General features: G+C 46.6%; 1 protein-coding gene across 2 annotated transcripts in view; it reads left to right on the top strand.

Moving 5' to 3' along the window:
- LSG1 (large 60S subunit nuclear export GTPase 1) overlaps positions 1-19,629 on the top strand; it is an 85,803-nt gene that overhangs the window by 51,038 nt on the left and 15,136 nt on the right. Inside the window, exons 8-13 of one of the 2 annotated variants that reach the window (XM_063916428.1) lie at positions 6,782-7,150; positions 8,594-8,695; positions 10,101-10,246; positions 10,470-10,591; positions 14,394-14,473; positions 14,596-14,769. In XM_063916428.1, coding sequence (XP_063772498.1) covers positions 6,782-7,150; positions 8,594-8,695; positions 10,101-10,246; positions 10,470-10,591; positions 14,394-14,473; positions 14,596-14,769 — 993 coding nt within the window. Of the gene's footprint in view, positions 1-6,778; positions 7,151-8,593; positions 8,696-10,100; positions 10,247-10,469; positions 10,592-14,393; positions 14,474-14,595; positions 14,770-19,629 lie in introns of both variants that reach the window. The other variant, XM_063916427.1, reaches the window with a different exon arrangement.

Raw genomic sequence — 19,629 nt, 5'->3', positions numbered from 1 at the left:
CGACAGCACGAGTGGATTCTAAATATTCCAAAATCGCAGCTTTTTCCGACGACACGTCTACTGTTCCTAGGGAAGATTCTGGACACAGTCCAGAAAAACGTGTTTCTCCCAGTGGAGAAAACCAGGGAGTTATCCGAGCTAATCGGGATCCTCCTAAAACCAGGAAAAGTGTCAGTGCATCATTGCACAAGAGTCCTGGTAAAAATGGTGGCTTATTACGAAGCAATTCCATTCGGCAGATTTCCCGCAAGAACTCTTCAGTGGGATCTGCTGGACAAATGGTCCGGATCGCATCCTCAGATGCATCAGCGGATAACCCTATATCCAAGGAAAAGGGTGTCTCTCCTGTGGTGATTACAGAGTGCTCATCTTCTAGAGGGCCGCAGATTCGGCATTCAGGATTGGATGCCGGTGACCACGGAGGCCAGCCTGAGAGGCTGGGGAACAGTCACACAGGGAAAAAATTTCCAGGGAAGTGTGATTAAGTCTGGAGAATTCTCTCCGCATAAATAAGCTTAGAGCAATTTTATAATGCTCTAAACTTAGCTAGACCTCTGCTTCAAGGTCAGCCGGTATTGATCCAGTGGGATAACATCACGGCAGTCGCCCACGTAAACAGAAGGGCGGCACAAGAAGCAGGAGGGCAGTGAAAACTGCAAGGATTTTTCGCTAGGCGGAAAATCATGTGATAGCACTGTCAGCAGTGTTCTTTCCGGGAGTGGACGACTGGGAAGCAGACTTCCTCAGCAGGCATGACCTCCACCCGGGAGAGTGGAAACTTCATAGGGAAGTTTTTCAACATGATTGTGGACCGTTGGCAAAGACCAAAGGTGGACATGATGGCGTCCCGCCCGAACAAAAAACGGGACAGGTATTCCGCCAGGTCATGAGACCTTCAGGCGATAGCTGTGGATGTTCTGGTAACACCGTGGGTGTACCAGTCTGTGTATGTGTTCCCTCCTCTGTTTCTCATAACCAGGGTATTGAGAATTATAAGACATAGAGGAGTATGAACTATACTAGTGGCTCCGGATTGGCCAAGAGGGACTTGGTACCCGGAACTTCAAGAAATGCTCACAGAGGACTAAGGGCCTGGGGAGCTAAGAAGGGACTTGATTCAGCAAGTACCATGTCTATTCCAAGACTTACCGCGGCTGCGTTTGACGGCATGGCGGTTGAATGCCGGATCCTGAGGGGAAAAGGCATTCCATAAGAGGTCATACCTACCCTGGTCAAAGCCAGGAAGGAGGTGACCGCACAACGTCATCACCACATGTGGTGAAAATATGTTGCGTGGGTGAGGCCAGGAAGGCTCCACGACGGAAATTCAACTAGGTCGATTTCTACACTTCCTGAAAACAGGAGTGTTTTGGACCTCAAATTGGGGTTCATTAACATTTAAATTTCGGCCCTGTAGATTTTCTTCCAGAAAGAATTGACTTCAGTTCCTGAAGTCCAGATTGTAAAGGATGTATTGCATATACAGCTTTTTTGTGCCCCTAGGGGCACCGTGAGATCTCAACATAGTGTTGGGATTTCTTAAAATCATGACCATGCTGTTGACAAATATCTCACATGGGAAGTGACCATGTTGTTAGCCCTGGCCTCGGCCAGGCGATTGTCAGAATGGGCGGCTTTGTCTTACAAAAGCCCATATTAAAATTTTCCATTTGAACAGGACAGAACTGGGACTCGTCTCCAGTTTCTTCATAAAGGGGTGTCAGCGTTTTCACCTGAAACAACCTCTTGTGGTGCCTGCGGCTACTAGGGACTTGGAGGACTCCAAGTTACTAGACGTGGTCAGGGCCCTAAAAATATATATATATATATATATATATATATATATATATATATATATATATAGTTAGGACGGCTGGAGTCAGAAAGTCTGACTTGCTGTTTATACTGTATACACCCAACAAGCTGGGTGCTCATGCTTCTAAGCAGTCTATTGCACGCTGGATTTGTAGTACAATTCAGCTTGCACATTCTGTGGCAGGCCTGCCACAGACGAAATATGTAGATGCCCATTCCACAAGGAAGGTGGGCTCATCCTGGGCGGCTGCCCGAGGAGTCTCGGCATTACAACTTTGCCGAGCAGCTACGTGGTCAGGGGAGAACACGTTTGTAAAATTTTACAAATTTTGATACTCTGGCTAAGGAGGACCTGGAGTTCTCTCATTCGGTGCTGCAGAGTCATCCGCACTCTCCCGCCCGTTTGGGAGCTTTGGTATAATCCCCATGGTCCTGACGGAGTCCCCAGCATCCACTAGGACGTTAGAGAAAATAAGAATTTACTTACCGATAATTCTATTTCTCGTAGTCCGTAGTGGATGCTGGGCGCCCATCCCAAGTGCGGATTGTCTGCAATGCTTGTACATAGTTATTGTTACAAAAATCGGGTTATTACTATTGTTGTGAGCCATCTTTTCGGAGGCTACTTCGTTTTGTTATCATACTGTTAACTGGGTTCAGATCACAAGTTGTACGGTGTGATTGGTGTGGCTGGTATGAGTCTTACCCGGGATTCAAGATCCTTCCTTATTGTGTACGCTCGTCCGGGCACAGTACCTAACTGAGGCTTGGAGGAGGGTCATAGGGGGAGGAGCCAGTACACACCATGTGACCTAAAAGCTTTTTTAGATGTGCCCTGTCTCCTGCGGAGCCCGCTATTCCCCATGGTCCTGACGGAGTCCCCAGCATCCACTACGGACTACGAGAAATAGAATTATCGGTAAGTAAATTCTTATTTTTAGTTATCCCTTACTTGGACGATCTCCTGATAAGGGCAAGATCCAGGGAACAGTTGGAAGTCGGGGTAGCACTATCTCAGATAGTGCTGCGGTAGCACGGTTGGATTCTCAATATTCCAAAATCGCAGCTGATCCTGACGACACGCCTTCTATTCCTAGGGATGATCCTGGACACAGTCCAGAAAAAGGTGTTTTCTCCCGGAGGAGAAAGCCAGGGAGTTATCCGAACTAGTCAGAAACCTCCTAAAACCAGGCCAAGTGTCAGTGCATCAGTGCACAAGGGTCCTGGGAAGAATGGTGGCTTCCTACGAAGCAATTCCATTCGGCAGATTCCACGCAAGAACTTTCCAGTGGGACCTGCTGCACAAATGGTCCGGATCGCATCTTCAGATGCATCAGCGGATAACCCTGTCACCAAAGACAAGGGTGTCTCTCCTGTGGTGGTTGCAGAGTGCTCATCTTCTAGAGGGCCGCAGATTCGGCATTCAGGACTGGGTCCTGGTGACCACGGATGCCAGCCTGCGAGGCTGGAGAGCAGTCACACAGGGAAGAAATTTCCAGGGCTTGTGGTCAAGCCTGGAGACATCACTTCACATAAATATTTTGGAGCTAAGGGCCATTTACAATGCCCTAAGCCAAGCAAGACCTCTGCTTCAAGGTCAGCCGGTGCTGATCCAGTCGGACAACATCACGGCAGTCGCCCACGTAAACAGACAGGGCGGCACAAGAAGCAGGAGGGCAATGGCAGAAGCTGCAAGGATTTTTCGCTGGGCGGAAAATCATGTGATAGCACTGTCAGCAGTGTTCATTCCGGGAGTGGACAACTGGGAAGCAGACTTCCTCAGCAGGCACGACCTCCACCCGGGAGAGTGGGGACTTCACCCAGAAGTCTTTCACATGATTGTAAACCATTGGGAAAAACCAAAGGTGGACATGATGGCGTCCCGCCTAAACAAAAAATTGGACAGGTATTGCGCCAGGTCAAGGGACCCTCAGGCAATAGCTGTGGACGCTCTGGTAACATCGTGGGTGTACCAGTCAGTGTATGTGTTCCCTCCTCTTCCTCTCATACCAAAAGTACTGAGAATTATAAGACGGAGGGGAGTAAGAACTGTACTCGTGGCTCCGGATTGGCCAAGAAGGACTTGGTACCCGGAACTTCAAGAGATACTCACGGAGGACCCGTGGCCTCTACCTCTAAGAAGGGACCTGCTCCAGCAAGGATCCTGTCTATTCCAAGACTTACCGCGGCTGCGTTTGACGGCAGGGCGGTTGAACGCCGGATCCTGAAGGAAAAAGGCATTCCGGATGAAGTCATCCCTACCCTGATCAAGCCAGGAAGGATGTAACCGCAAAGCATTATCACCGCATTTGGCGAAAATATGTTGCGGGGTGCGAGGCCAGTAAGGCCCCGATGGAGGAATTTTCAACTAGGTCAATTCCTGCATTTCCTGTAAACAGGAGTGTCTATGGGCCTAAAATTGGGGTCCATTAAGGTTCAAATTTCGGCCCTGTCAATTTTCTTCCAGAAAGAACTAGCTTCAGTTCCTGAAGTTCAGACGTTTGTAAAAGGGGTACTGCATATACAGCCTCCTTTTGTGCCTCCAGTGGCACCTTGGGATCTCAATGTAGTTTTGGGGTTCCTAAAGTCACATTGGTTTGAACCACTTGAATCTGTGGAGTTAAAATATCTCACATGGAAAGTGGTCATGTTGTTGGCCCTGGCCTCGGCCAGGCGCGTGTCAGAATTGGCGGGCTTTATCCTGTAAAAGCCCTTATCTGATCTTCCATTCAGACAGGGCGGAATTGAGGACTCGTCCTCATTTTCTCCCTAAGGTGGTTTCAGTGTTTCATCTGAACCAGCCTATTGTGGTACCTGCGGCTACTAGTGACTTGGAGGACTCCAAGTTGTTGGACGTAGTCAGGGCCTTGAAAATATATGTTTCCAGGACGGCTGGAGTCAGAAAATCTGACTCGCTGTTTATCCTGTATGCACCCAACAAGCTGGGTGCTCCTGCTTCTAAGCAGATTATTGCTCGTTGGATTTGTAGTACAATTCAGCTTGCTCATTCTGTGGCAGGCCTGCCACAGCCAAAATCTGTAAAAGCCCATTCCACAAGGAAGGTGGGCTCATCTTGGGCGGCTGCCCGAGGGGTCTCGGCGTTACAACTTTGCCGAGCAGCTACTTGGTCAGGGGCAAACACGTTTGCTAAATTCTATAATTTGATACCCTGGCTGAGGAGGACCTGGAGTTCTCTCATTCGGTGCTGCAGAGTCATCCGCACTCTCCCGCCCGTTTGGGAGCTTTGGTATAATCCCCATGGTCCTTACGGAGTTCCCAGCATCCACTAGGACGTCAGAGAAAATAAGAATTTACTTACCGATAATTCTATTTCTCGTAGTCCGTAGTGGATGCTGGGCACCCATCCCAAGTGCGGATTGTCTGCAATACTTGTACATAGTTATTGTTACAAAAATCGGGTTATTATTGTTGTGAGCCATCTTTTCAGAGGCTCCTCTGTTATCATGCTGTTAACTGGGTTCAGATCACAGGTTGTACGGTGTGATTGGTGTGGCTGGTATGAGTCTTACCCGGGATTCAAAATCCTTCCTTATTGTGTACGCTCGTCCGGGCACAGTATCCTAACTGAGGCTTGGAGGAGGGTCATAGGGGGAGGAGCCAGTGCACACCAGGTAGTCCTAAAGCTTTACTTTTGTGCCCAGTCTCCTGCGGAGCCGCTAATCCCCATGGTCCTTACGGAGTTCCCAGCATCCACTACGGACTACGAGAAATAGAATTATCGGTAAGTAAATTCTTATTTTTTATTCTGGTTTTTTTTTTTTTTTTGTCTTCCTTTTATATTTCCCCATTTGATTAAAATTAGTACATAAAGGCTTGAGATTGGCTTTCACAAATATATGGCAACTGTCCATAAATAACTTTTTGATTTTCTAAATAACCAGAGCTGTGCCATGATTTATGGCAACACAAGACAGTTTACTGTCCTTACAACATAAAAAGCTATTTTGGGGGGTTATAGATCCAGTTTTACTAGATATATTAATGCAGTATGTTAATGTTTGGCACACAATCAAAGGTGCTTACAGATTTTGTTAAATTAATCCTATGATCCTCAACTAATAGCAGGCCTAAAATCGCTTTTCATTTGGGCATTTGTTAAGTAGTGCTATAGGCTATTTCTCTTACGTCCTAGTGGATACTGGGGTTCTGTACTTTAGAACGTCAAGCAGTTGGCGTGGCCGATGGCAGATGGGTAGCTTTTGTACTTGAAGAATAACTCCCAGCCAACGCAGCTCCTGCGTGCTGGCCGGGAGTTACTCGTCGTTGCGATGGTCGCAGCGGCTGCTTGTGACGTCACGCAGCCGCTGCGGCCCGCCCCTACAGGGTACGGCCACACTTGCGTTGGCCAGACCACGCCCACAAAACGGCGGCCAAACTCCGCCGCGCCGCCACCTCCCGCCCTGCGACTGCCTCTGCCTGTCAATCGGGCAGAGGCGATCGCTGGGCTACGACAGCTGTCTGCTGTCTGGTATGCGCACTTCTGACCTGATCGCTGCGCTACAATGAACAGCGTGCGATCAGGTCAGAATGACCCCCATAATCTCAGAAGACGTGCCAATGTGATCCCACCCTCAATGGAAGGAGCTGTGGTTCCAGACATCATAGGGTAATGATGTGATGCTCCTGTCAGGTTGAAGTAGTAAGATTGTAGGACCAAAAGCACAAGCAAAAGCACCAACTTCTAGGTTGTATCGGGGCAATAACCCATTCTGCCAACGTCAGGGGATCTAGGAAATGTAACCTGTTGGATTCCCCCCCCCCCCCGATTCCGACCAAAAAATGGTTAGGATTGGGGATTTTTAACATGCGTTTTTCCCCCCGACCTGCTGAGGGATTTCAGATTGGCAGAACTGGAAATCGGGGCTGTGGATGTATTGTGCGCATTAGTTATCTGCAAGGTATCTGCCATTTCTTGCTTCTTGACAAAATGATGATGTTTTAGCAGAGTGGGGAGCTGGAGGATGCTATACAGAATGACATAACATCTACAGATGAGGAAGACAGTGAGGAGGAAGAGCAAATGGGTGAAACAGAGACTGCACCTTCCGGAGACTGCAGGGAGTTCAGCGACTCAAGTGATGAGTATGAGGACTGTGGTGGTGGTGATGATGATGATGATGAAGGTTGGCAGACGTGTTCTGAGGATGCAGAGGGAGAGGAAGAAAGGGTTTTGTCAGATGATGAATCTAATAATCCTCAACACAAAGCAGTGATCAATCATAGCCACATAGTGCAAAGTGATGAGCTGCTGGAAATCTTCAAATCAATGCACACAGGGCAGAGGATTAAAGAGGAACAGATCACTGTGGGACTGGTAAGTTTGTGTTTCAAGTGTCATTTACTCTTGTGAGGGTCGTATGCATTTATTTTCCCAAAGCACTTAGGTATGCACTTATTTTATTAAATGGGGAAAAAACTGTAAATTAGGTAAGAGTTTTTTTCAGTCGGTATGAAACTGACTAAATGTCTCAGTCACCCTATTTGTTTAAGTGCAGCATTTGATAGTCTAAATGCTACATTTAGTAGGTGTTAGCTAGCGCCATTTGTGTGGAGCTGTGTTCCACACTGGCCCCATGAAATGAAACCAAGAGGCTGCTACATCCAGTCTCTGTCCAATCACCAAGGTAGCAGTGATGGTGTGTTTGTTTTTCTGAAACCTGAAAAAGTAAAAGGTTTTCCCCCAGCACACCAAAAAGTATCAGCAATAAGAATGGAACGGTACTTAATAGTGGAAAATTCTGAGCTCTTCGTTTCATATATTTGCAAAGATATGGTCACTTAACGGCTTCTCTGAGACTAGTGGTCCCTTACTACCTTATAATAACATACAGTCTGGGTCTTATAGTTGCTTATTGTTATGCTGTGTGATAATAGCACATAAACAATATATCTAAATTGAGAGCCAACTCACCTGGAGTTTTCCCTAGATCCTCCAAATGGCACTACAAAAACCAGCATGAGTGGGTGCTATTTTTATGTAGCGTTAGGGACTATTAATATCAGAGAAGCCTTGATACAGCCTGGGCACATAACCATATCTGTTTCTTGTTTAGAATAACCCCTCCCTTTCATGCACCTAAGAAGTATTCATAAATTGATTGAGCAGCTACCATTACTGTTTTCTGAAACCTTCCAGCATGGCCTGTACTATTACTTACACACTCGCCTTGATTTCAGGCCATTGTGACCTGTAAGAGTAAGATTAGCCTTTCAGATTTCCTGCGTGGGGGCAGCTTTATTGAAATTGTAATTGAAATTGATTGCACGTGCAATTCAGTGCGATCTGATAGTGTTGTCCAGAAGGGCACTCTGAGTGGAGCTCTTCCCATCTGTGCTGCTAGAACATTTATATTAACTTTTAAATACATAAAACTGTTTTGGAGTCTGGTCAGAAATCCTTAGCAATAGAATTCTTGGATCTCCGCATAGGCCTTTTGTCAATGGAAGAAAGCATAGAATTTTTAAGTTATTCCTCTCTACTATGGAGAGAACGAGTATTTACAATGAAATCATTAAGACTACTTTTGTCCTTTTTTTTTCAGCACCGTTTAATTAAATAACCCCTGATGTGTAGACAGATCAGTGTTCGCTCATGTCTGTAGGGTGTTTATGGACAGTAGATTTATTTTAACTCTGAAGTATAACATGAATAAAGGTCGAAAATTTCCTTTAAGTTCATGGAAAAAAATGAATTGCTGAAATATAAACTACTGTTTAAACCTTAAATGCTTTCTCCCCCTCCCCCTTATTCTGTTAGGTTGGTTATCCTAATGTTGGTAAGAGTTCAACAATCAACACAATCCTTGGGAACAAGAAGGTCTCTGTTTCGGCAACTCCTGGACACACAAAGCACTTTCAGGTACTAGAGAGAATGTTTCGGTTAAGCACTAATTGGAGAACAAAACCTCAGGACTACATGGTACTTGTGTGATTGAAAGACCACTGTCCTTTTTCTTTTAGAGCTTCTCCAGAACAAATGCATCTTTATATATAAAAACAAAATGCGCACAAAAGTATTCTGTCACAGTGCTTGTCGTAAATCTGCATTGTGGACCCACTGTCATTGTGTTGTCTTTCCATGCAAGACCTTCTCTTATCGGTCTGGGCTAAAGATTCCCATCCCCTAATTTCTCTGCAATTCTCTCTGCACTTCTCCTATCCATCTTGACCGAATGTTGAAGTACTTTACTTTCTCATCATATATTTCGTTAAAGAATAGCATATGATAAATTGGTGAACAAGGGACCTCATAGGCAGTGTATAGACAAGTTTATTATGGCTCAATTACAAATATAGCATTTGGACGAAAAAAATGTACTGAACTGTAGAAGCTTGGAGCTGTATCTGAATGGTTGCTATGCTTTAGTATTACCTAAATGTAACCTTAGTAAATGTGTGCTGATGTTTCCCACAGCAATGTCTGTACTAAAGAGCAGAACATAGGAACAGACCCTATTTTCACACTTGCTCTCATGCATACAAAGTAAAGAGGGAGACATTTTGAGGTTAGTGGGGTCTACTCATGAAGCAGTGAAAAGTGTAGAAAAGGACCAGTGGAGATGTTGCCCATACAAACCAATCAGCTTTGAAGGAAGCCTTTATCAAGTACATTCTATAAAATGTAAGGGAGATGCTGATTGGTTGCCATGGGCAACTTCTCCACTGGTCTGTTGCTCCACACTTTTCACTGCTTCATGAATAGACCCCATTGTCCCTAATGCTGGCCATACACTAGGTCGATATTGTGTATGAATGCACGATATTGACCTATCATTTGACCCATTGCATGCACATTGTGCATGTTAATGGGTGCGAATGCGATGTGCAAATCTCATCATATCAGCTGATCACGTGTGCTGCACATATGATCAGCCGATCACGGCCCTCAGCAATTGCGGAGGCAGGATAGATTGTACGGTGCAAAAGTACCATATAATCTGTTGCATGCCCGGCGGCTGGCAGAGGAGATCATTAGTACGACTCGCATCTAATGCAAGTCGTACAAATGTATGGTCAGCATTAGTCTGAGAAGTTTTGTTGTTCACAAGTTATAATATTTCTCTGGCTGCTTATGTTAAAGTTGTCTTTCTTCAAGTGTGTTTAATTGTACCAAATAGTGTAATATTTGCATGTTTTCCCTATGTACAGCCATATAAATAAAAGGTATTAATAATAAAATGTTAGTCTGCACCACATATCTGTCCTGTGTATAGTCTTATTGTATCTTGAATCATTACTAAAGTAGATAATCTCCTCTTTTGCAGACTTTGTATGTACAGCCTGGTCTCTGCCTCTGTGACTGCCCTGGTCTTGTCATGCCTTCTTTTGTTTCCACCAAAGCAGAGATGATATGCAGCGGCATCTTACCCATTGATCAGATGAGGGACCACATCCCACCAATCTCTCTCATATCCTTTTAGGAAAGCTGTAAACGATTGGCAGAATAACAAATAGATTAACGTCTATTGGGAGTGTAAATAAAGACACACGCCCCTGCCAACTAAAGGCTGAGCAGTTCCAGTCATAGGTGGCATGCTTATCTCATTATACATATAATGTATGGTGGTCATCTTCAGTCATTTTATTATGAAAGACTGCGTTAGTATACTGTGTGTTTCTTAACTGACTTACATTGCACAGCGTATTCCCCGCTATGTCTTAGAAGCCATCTATGGGATCAATATCATTAGACCCAGGGAAGACGAGGATCAGGAGCGTTCCCCTTCCTCTGAAGAGCTATTATCTGCTTATGGATGTAAGTCGTGTCTGTAGTAATCCTATTATTGCCTGTGTGGTATTATGTCGCATATATATGCTATGCACTATAAAGTAGTAGCACCCTTTCATCTAAAGTTGCATATGTTTGTCCATCCTAAAAGTATAACATACAAGGATCACCTTGACGTCTGCCATGGGTGCCTTCTAATAATTAAGTGTTTGGTATACGTTTTATTTTTTTAATTTTATTGAAGTAATAAATCGTATACAACCCAATATTGTTTGACATACAACTCTGTAGTATCATGATTCACATCAATAAACCTGAATCTCATCAGGAGACTGAATATGCAAAAAATGCAAACATTTTTCAGGGGCCCTTAAAGATATGATGTCTGATATGTCGGCACAACTCACTGCTAATGTTCAAAAAACTCAGCTACTACAAGAGGCTGTTGCAGACTTAGCTGCCAGGGCAGATGATACACAGCCCACCCTCTCTCACTCAGGACCACAAAAGTGTGGTTTACCTGCTCTTCTCTCTGATTCAGATGAGGATGTACAGGAGGATGGGGAGGACTTGGATCCCATTATGGGGATTCCACTTTTGCTCATGGTATTAAACCCCTCATTCCGGCTATACGTCACAGCAGTCGTTTTTCTTTACACAGAACAAGCCTAATGTCACTTTCCCTGATTCTGCAGTTAGGTGACCTGTTTAAGTTAGCCTGGAAAATTCCAGACAAAAAATACCAAGTGTCAAAAAGATTTTTGCACACTTTCCCATTTGCTCCTGAAGGTAGCAAATTCTGGGAAGAACCCCCGGGGTTGATGTATCAGTCTCTCGACTGTCAAAAAAGGCGGTGCAGCCTGCCCCGCGCTCCTTTACCATAAAGGACCCTGGGGACAGAAAAATAGAGACTACACTAAAGTCTATCTACACAGCAGCAGGTGTATCGCAAAGGCCGGTCATAGTGGGTTGCTGGATGACCCATGCCATTCACACGTGGGCTTCTCAAATTCAGGAGGGCCTCTCCGGGGATATGCCCCTGGTCACTACAGTGCCTCTCCTGAAACACATTCAGGACACCGCACGCGTCCTGTGTGACTCGCTCAAGGAGATGGGCAATATTAACACTAGGACCTCTGCCATAGTGTTGGCGTGCAGGGCATTTTGGTTGCGTCAATGGATAGCGGACACGGAGTCCAAACGCAGTGTGCAAGCTTTCCCCTTTTCTGGGGAATGGCTCTTTGGGGTTGAGTTGGATATGTGGATTTCTAAAGCTACTGCGGGGAAATCCAAGTTTCTCCCCTCTGGGGCCCCGCCGGCTAGGTGTTCCTACCCGGGGCCGTCTGTTTAGTCCTTTTTGTCTAGCACAGGCTTGTCCAACCTGCGGCCCTCCAGCTGTTGTGAAACTACAATTCCCAGCATGCCCTGCCACAGTTTTGCTGTCAGGAAATGCTAAAACTGTGGCAGGGCATGCTGGTATGTGTAGTTTCACAACAGCTGGAGGGCCGCAGGTTGAACAAGCCTGGAACAGATTTCGATCTAGGGCTAGAGGTGCCTCCAATGCGGCTAGAGGCACCAGAGGTAAGTCAAGACCTGCGAACATTGGTTCTCAGGAACAGAACACCAGTTCTGCTTCCACTAAGTCCTCAGCATGACTGCTCCCACCCACCCCGAGGTGATCTCGAGGTGGGAGCACGACTGCATCACTTCAGCTGCATCTGGAAAAGCTCCTGCCAGGATACGTGGGTAAGGGGCCTCATTTCTCAGGGCTGCAAGTTGGAGTTCGATGGTGCTCCTCCCCAATGATTTTTCAAATCAAGCTTGCCAGCTTTGGAGGATACGCAAGTTATACCCCTTTTCCACTTACGAGCACGGGTCGCAGCCGGGAGCCTGACACGGGAGCTGCCCCCTGCTGCGACCCGTGCTCGGCCCCTTTCCCATCAGCAGTCACAACCCGGCATATGCCGGGTTGGTGACGCTTCTAGTGACGCACAGGGGCGGCGCAGGGAGATCACATGATCTCCCAGCGCCGCCCTTCCATACAGTGTAAATGGGAGCCGTGTCGCATCGACACAGCTCCCGTTTACACTACAACCCTACCCGGATCAGTCCCGTGTCCTACCCAGGTAAATAGCCGGGTAGGATTCACGGGTCACTTGATCCGGGTTTACCCTTTTCCACTTGCAAAAAACACGGCTAAATGCGCGCCCCCGTGCATTTACCCGTGTTTTTTGAGCTAGTGGAAAAGGGGTATGACATTGTAACATGCCATCCAAAAGTTGGTCCAGTCCCACATCATTGTTCCAGTACAAATACAACAACGGGGAAAAGGGTTATTACTCCAACCTGTTTGTGGTACCGAAGCCGGACGGTTTAGTAAGACCCATCTTGAATCTAAAGTCCTTGAAACCTTATCTCAGGGTTTTCAAGTTCAAGATGGAACCTTTAAGAGCAGTGATTGTGGGCCTGGAAGAACAGGAATTCATGGTTTCCCTGGACATCAAGGACGCCTACCTTCATATTCCAATTTGGCCACCTCATCAGGCTAATCTGAGGTTTGCCCTACTGGACGATCACTACCAGTTCCAGGCACTAACCTTCGGCCTGTCCACAGCTCCGAGGGTATTCACAAAGGTAATGGCGGAGATGATGTTCCATTTCCGGGTCCAGGGGGTCAATGTTGTCCCTTACCTGGACGATCTCCTGATCAAAGCAAGATCCAGGGAGTCCCCAGGCAACATGTGACGCCTCTGGGCTGGGGAAATATACGCCCCATGTATAGTTTTTAAGATGGACTTCTTGTAAGGAGGCAGATTGGAGATGTTTAAAAAAAAATTGAGTGTGTTTCAGGATCAAATCCATATCTGGAAGGTCCAAAACATCTTTACACCAATTTTGATACGTGCATTGCCAAAGTTTTGTCTTAATATTAAAACTAAGATCAGAGTAGTAGTATCTTAAATGATTAAGTAGTATCTTAAACGATTTAAATTTAAGATCAGAGTAGTAGCATCTTAAACAATTTAAGATACTTAAAGTAGTATTATCTTTAAACGATTTACGTGCAAAAGACAGGAGGGACCGAATAGGATCAGGCATCTGTCTCATAGCTATGACTTCCGGCAATGTCTGAGCAAAGTGGCACACCTGCAAATACATGTAGAATTGTTTATCATACAGATTATATTTCTCCTTCAGTGTGGAAAAGGACAGCAAAGTCCCGCCAGGGTCGAATACATCTTTGATAGAGGATATTCCAGGTGCTTGGTATACTTGCATACTGCTGGCAGCTTTAAGCTGCAGAGCTACCAGGCATAAAATCCAGTTCTTGTAGGAATAACCACAGCCATCTCCCTAAATCTGCTGGTGTCTTGTAATTGCACTGAGTTGTATAAACTGGTTACTAAGAAGTTAAATAAAACCTTTTATTTTGTAAATCTGTAATGTTCCAAGTCTATGAAACAATATTTTTTAAGGCCTTTTATATGTGTGTCAATACCTATAATCAGTGTCTTATTAATCCATTATCTCATGTGAAATTGCAGGAAACAAATGCTGCTACTGGTTCCTAGTGTATCCATAGGCTGCACTCTCTTGAACATTGGTTTATCCCGCCATTTTGTTTTGGCCTGCGATCTAAGTCATAGTCCTCATTTTAATCCAATGCATTTGAATAACAATCATGACACATACAATGTGTTTTAATACAAGAACACTGACACCCTAAAATGTTGGTTTTTTTTTTTACTAAATGCCATAAAAGTGAAACTTTAGCACTTGAAATCTGTAAATGTTATCACTAAATCTGATTGTACCCATGTTTTTGCAGACATGAGAGGGTTTATGACTGCGCATGGGCAGCCTGATCAGCCACGGTCTGCACGGTACATATTGAAGGACTATGTCAATGTAGGTAATTCAACTGTCCTGAAACTGAATGAATGTGAGCAAAATCCATTGTGTTCTGAATAGAATCTTTTTCCTCACAATAAGAAATATGTTTCTAATATGAAGTTTTCTTGATGTCTTAGGGTAAGCTTCTGTATGGTCACCCTCCTCCTGGTGTAGAGCCTTCAGACTTCCAACCCCAACACTTGGTGTATAAGGAAAGGAAAGTAGTACATGGCAGGGCAGAGCCAAGTGCCCATGGTAGCAAGAAAATCACACACATTGAAAATGTGGTGGACAAAACGTTTTTTAATCAGGTACTGTGTACAAATGTTCATTTTTAAAAAAAAATAGTTTTTAGTAAATGTTTTGTTAGCTGCTGGAATTTGGTTAGTTACCGATATTTTACATCTGTTGAATATTAAGTACATTTTATGGATAAACACATGCACAGATTGGGCCAGTTCATTCAAAGCTACACACACAGTGGGTGGATCTTGCTTTCTTTTGGGGAAGCCGCTCTGTAGCAAAGCGTGTGCATCTCAGTCACATCTCCACTTGCGGCTAAGTGAGCATAACTGGGTGGCAACAGGACATTGCTTGTAGGCTAAGTTGAATGAAAGCCTGTAGACGGCATTGCGGGATGCAGAGATCCTTCTTTTCAGACTGATGTCATGCACCAGACATAGGGCTGGTGCAAGCGTGTGCTGATAAAGGCGATGGCTATTTGAACAAGCAGATAAATAGATGCACACAGACAAATGTCTGCATTTCCTGCTGTGCATGCAGTACAGCTATAGTTGCAACCAATGCGCGCGCAACTCTGAATCATCTCCATTATGTATGCAGTAGTCCGCTTTGTTTCATGTGTTTGGTTTACACCAGTTATACTACATAGAAATATGGGTCCTGTTGGTTGGATCAGAAGATAACCCCTCACTGTGGTTTATTCAGAGATAGACGCAGATTTTGCTTCCTGCAGCAAGATCTGCGTCCATCTCCTCACATGCTGGGGGCTGCCCAGCATGTGTGTGGCGCCGCCTCAGTATGCGTCCACAATTTAATTGCGGATGCATCAATCTAATGTCAAATCGTGTCTGCGGTCCGTTGTAATTTCTGCTGCGGCGTACACTGGGCTCCAAAAGTCTGGACAATGGGGTGTAGAGTAGGATCTTGATCCGAGGCACCAACAGGCTCAAAGCTTTGACTGTTCCCAGAATGCACAGCGCCGCCTCCTCTATAACCCCGCCTCCCAGCACAGGAGCTCAGTTTGTCAGTTGGTGCTGCAGTAAGCAGGCACTTAACAGAGGGGCTGCTCCAGGCAGCCCTAAGAAAAACTTTTTATGAGGTAAAAAGTGAAGACTTCAAGGGCAGCAGCAGGGGTAAATGTCTTCTGACATTCTCTGCTGCAGCTCCAGCTCTCCCCAGCGGCGCTGTACACTCCCGAGCCCTGGTTGCCGGGTACCTACAGCGGAGGCTCCGGTTTACTTCACGTTAGGCACACACGGCTGGGGCTCTCCAGGATCGCGTGGCCGCGCTTCGGAAGGTGGTAAGTGGGTCCCGCTCGCGGGACCCGGTCTTTATCGCGATCCGGCGCGGTCAGTGGGTGGCGGGCCGCGCGCGCTGACGGTGGACACTGTGGAGACGGGCGATCCAACTAGATCACCAGGGCATGGGCACAGGTCAGGTTTTCTCTTAAAACCGATTTTAATATCGCCCACAGTACCCGGTGGTTTTGCCAGCAAGGGGGATAAGGCTTAGACCTGAAGCTCCTCCCCCAGCCCCAGGGCACCATTTCCAGCAAGTGTTCCCGCCCTGGTGCTGCATCTCACTCCCTGTCAGTGTGTGCGGCGCCATTACTCCTCAGCTCACTGTTCCTGGGACTGCTTGGGCAAATCCTCCTATGTAAAGCCGCCTGGTTGTCAGTGCTGTGCCTTTACATAACACTTAAGTATTCTACCTGCCTTTTTAGTCAGTTTTAGTAAGAAAGAGTGCATTTAGTCAGGGGTTTATAGTACAATTACCCTGTGATATACATCCAGTTTCTTACTGTGTAGTGTTATATCTATTGACTATATAGTTGTGTAAGCTAGTCCAGTGCAGTATTATTGTCTGTAATAACCTCTTCATTGTACAAACTGTGACTATTTGTGTGTGCATTGATAGCTGAGTGGTGTCCATCTCGTGTCTTTCACTCAACTTGCTATCCCTATATTCTATAACCTGAGGGGGCTTGGTGCGTCAGGTGTTATTTAATATAGGATTTTCACAAAGATATACTGTATTACGTATTTTTCTCTATGATTTAGTCACCATATCTCTCCTTTATCTCTGCTGGTGCTGACTACACTGCGCAGGGGTTTGGGTTTAGGGATATAGTGCTGCTAATAATTGTACTGTGTTACCTCATGCTGCAAGTTATATCATGTCTGCTTCTGAGGGTAACGGTTCTGGGGCGGAACACACTGCTGGTGTTGCTGAAGCCACAGGCACATATGGGGAGAATATAGCAGCTGTGGGCTCTGGTTCTGGGGGCTCCTTGCCCCCCAGTGGGACTGTGGCAACGGAGGCACATACTGACCCTCCGTGGGCCGCTTTTTCCACGCTTCTGCATATGCTAGTTTATGAACTAACAACCCCTTTGGGACCCTCAGTGCCGGTACAACCGTATGTGGTCCCTGCAGCTAACCCGCCGTGGGCGGACGATTTATCTGCTCAATTAAAGAAGTTGAACCAGTCCCTGACTTTTTAAAAGTCTGACCAACGCTCGCCTAAGTCCAAGAGGTCCTCTAAGCGAGCGCTCGTCTCCTCACAATCCACTGCTGTCACTGACACCTCGTCTGATGAAGACAGCACATACACTGACCCCACAGGTTCTGACTCAGATACGGCTGATGGGGAGGGTAGTTCACATGTGGATGTTCCTGATCTTTTGTAGGCTGTTAAATTAATTCTGCAGATTACAGATGATCCCGAGCCATCCGTTCCTCCTAAGAAACCAGATAGGTTCAAGCGTCAGAAGGTGATAAAAAAAGTTTTACCTCACTTTGACCACCTAGTGGATATACGTCAGGAACCCTGGCAAAGCCCGGGTATGAAGTTTGTGCCTCAAAAGAAGATGCTGGCTCGTTATCCCCTCGCGCCAGAGCTGTCTAAGAATTGGGAAACGCCTCCTCCAGTAGACTCACATGTGGCTAGGATGGTGGTTTCCTCAGCTCTACCTGTCACTACCGTCACGTATCTCAAAGAGCCTACGGATAAACGTGTCGAGTGTTGTCTAAAAGCGATTTACACCCTCACGGGTGCTGCACAAAGGCCCACTATTGCAGCTACATGGGCGAAGCAGAGGCTATTGAAGCATGGGCCTTGGAGTTAGAGGCTGAAATCTCCTCTGACCATGCTAGACAATGCTTGTCATATTGTCACAGCTTCTCGCTATATTAAAGAGGCGGCTTCTGATGCCGGTATCCTAGCAGCCAAGGCCTCTACTACGTCAGTCCTGGCTCGCAGGATATTGTGGCTGAGATCCTGGTCTGTGGATCTGGACTCTAGAAAAACCCTGGAGGTACTCCCTTTCAAGGGGGATATTTTGTTTGGGGAGGACTTAAATAAGATAGTGGCTGACTTGGCTACTGCCAAAACTGCCTGTCTGCCTAATACAGCTCCTTCTGTGTCGAAGGCCAAAGGCACGTCCTTTCGCCCCTTTCGTCCTTCAGGTAAAGCAAAAGGTCAGGCGTACCATAGGCAGGCCTGCACTTCCAAACCTGGTAAACCGAAGCCCAAAAGAGCCTGGACTTCCCGTCAGCCAGCAGCCAAGACCGATAAGCCTGCCGCATGACGGGGCGGGCCTCCCCCTGGGGGATCCCAGGGTTGGGGGCCGACTTCTAGGGTATACCCAGGAATGGTTGAAGACCACTTCAGATGCCTGGGTACAGGAAGTCGTCACTCGAGGTTACGCCATAGCCTTCAAAAACCGACCCCCTCATCGATTTTGCCAGACAGACGTCCCGTTGGACCAGACAAAGGCAAACACTCTGCATTCGGTGGTACAGACCCTCCTGGATACAGGAGTCCGTAGTACAGGTGCCTCTTGCTCAGAGGGGCCGGGGGTACTATTCTCCACTGTTTCTAGTCCCGAAAACCGAATGGGTCCTCCCGGCCCATTCTCAACCTCAAGGCACTGAACAAATTTGTGAAGGTTTCCAAGTTCCGTATGGAAACCCTTCGCTCTATAGTTCTGGCCTTGGAACCTGGGAACTGCATGGTCTCCCTGAACATACGGGTTGCTTACCTGCATATTCCTATAGCAGTGTCACATCAACAATACCTGAGGTTCGCTATTGGCAACCTCCATTACCAGTTTCGGGCGTTACCTTTTGGTTTAACAACGGCTCCGTGAGTCTTCACCAAAGTTATGGCGGTGATGACGGTGGTACTCCGCCGTCAAGGGGTCAGGATACTGCCGCATCTGGACGACTTGTTAATCCTGGCAAATTCCCCAGATCTTCTCCTGCGTCATCTGGATATGACGGTCCGGTTTCTACAAGCCCACGGGTGGCTCATCAACTGGAAGAAATCCTCCCTGGTCCCTGCTCATAGCATGGTGCATCTGGGAGTGCTGTTGGACACTCACAACCAGAGGTTGTTCTTGTCTCAGGAGAAAGTCCTGAAACTTCAGGACAGGATTTGTTGCTTCCTTTCTTGTCCGCAAGTGTCTATACATTCGGCAATGCAGGTGCTGGGCCTCATGGTGTCAGCATTCGACATGGTGGAGTATGCTCAATTCCATTCTCGCCCCCTCCAGAAGCTGATTCTAGCCAAGTGGGACGGCCTGCCTCACCGGATCAGGTCTCACATGATCTCTTTGACTCCGGTGGTCCGTCTGTCGCTGCTCTGGTGGCTCCTGGACCGACAATTGTGCAGAGGCCGTCCCTTCTGGATATCCAACTGGGTCCTGTTGACGACAGATGCCAGTCTAAGAGGTTGGGGCTCGGTGCTGGAGCAGCACTCCTTGCAGGGTCGGTGGACCAAGGAGGAATCTCTCCTCTCGATCAACATTCTGGAATTGTCTTCAATGCGTTGAACCTAGCCCAGCATTTGATTCAGAACCGTCCTGCTCAAGTACATTCGGACAATGCCACCACAGTGGCTTACATAAATCATCAAGGCGGCACTCG

This window comes from Pseudophryne corroboree, chromosome 4 (assembly GCF_028390025.1).
Source record: "Pseudophryne corroboree isolate aPseCor3 chromosome 4, aPseCor3.hap2, whole genome shotgun sequence".
Classification (NCBI taxonomy): domain Eukaryota; kingdom Metazoa; phylum Chordata; class Amphibia; order Anura; family Myobatrachidae; genus Pseudophryne; species Pseudophryne corroboree.
The sequence above is the reverse complement of the archived record's forward strand: the minus strand, read 5'-3'. Positions and strand labels throughout refer to the sequence as shown.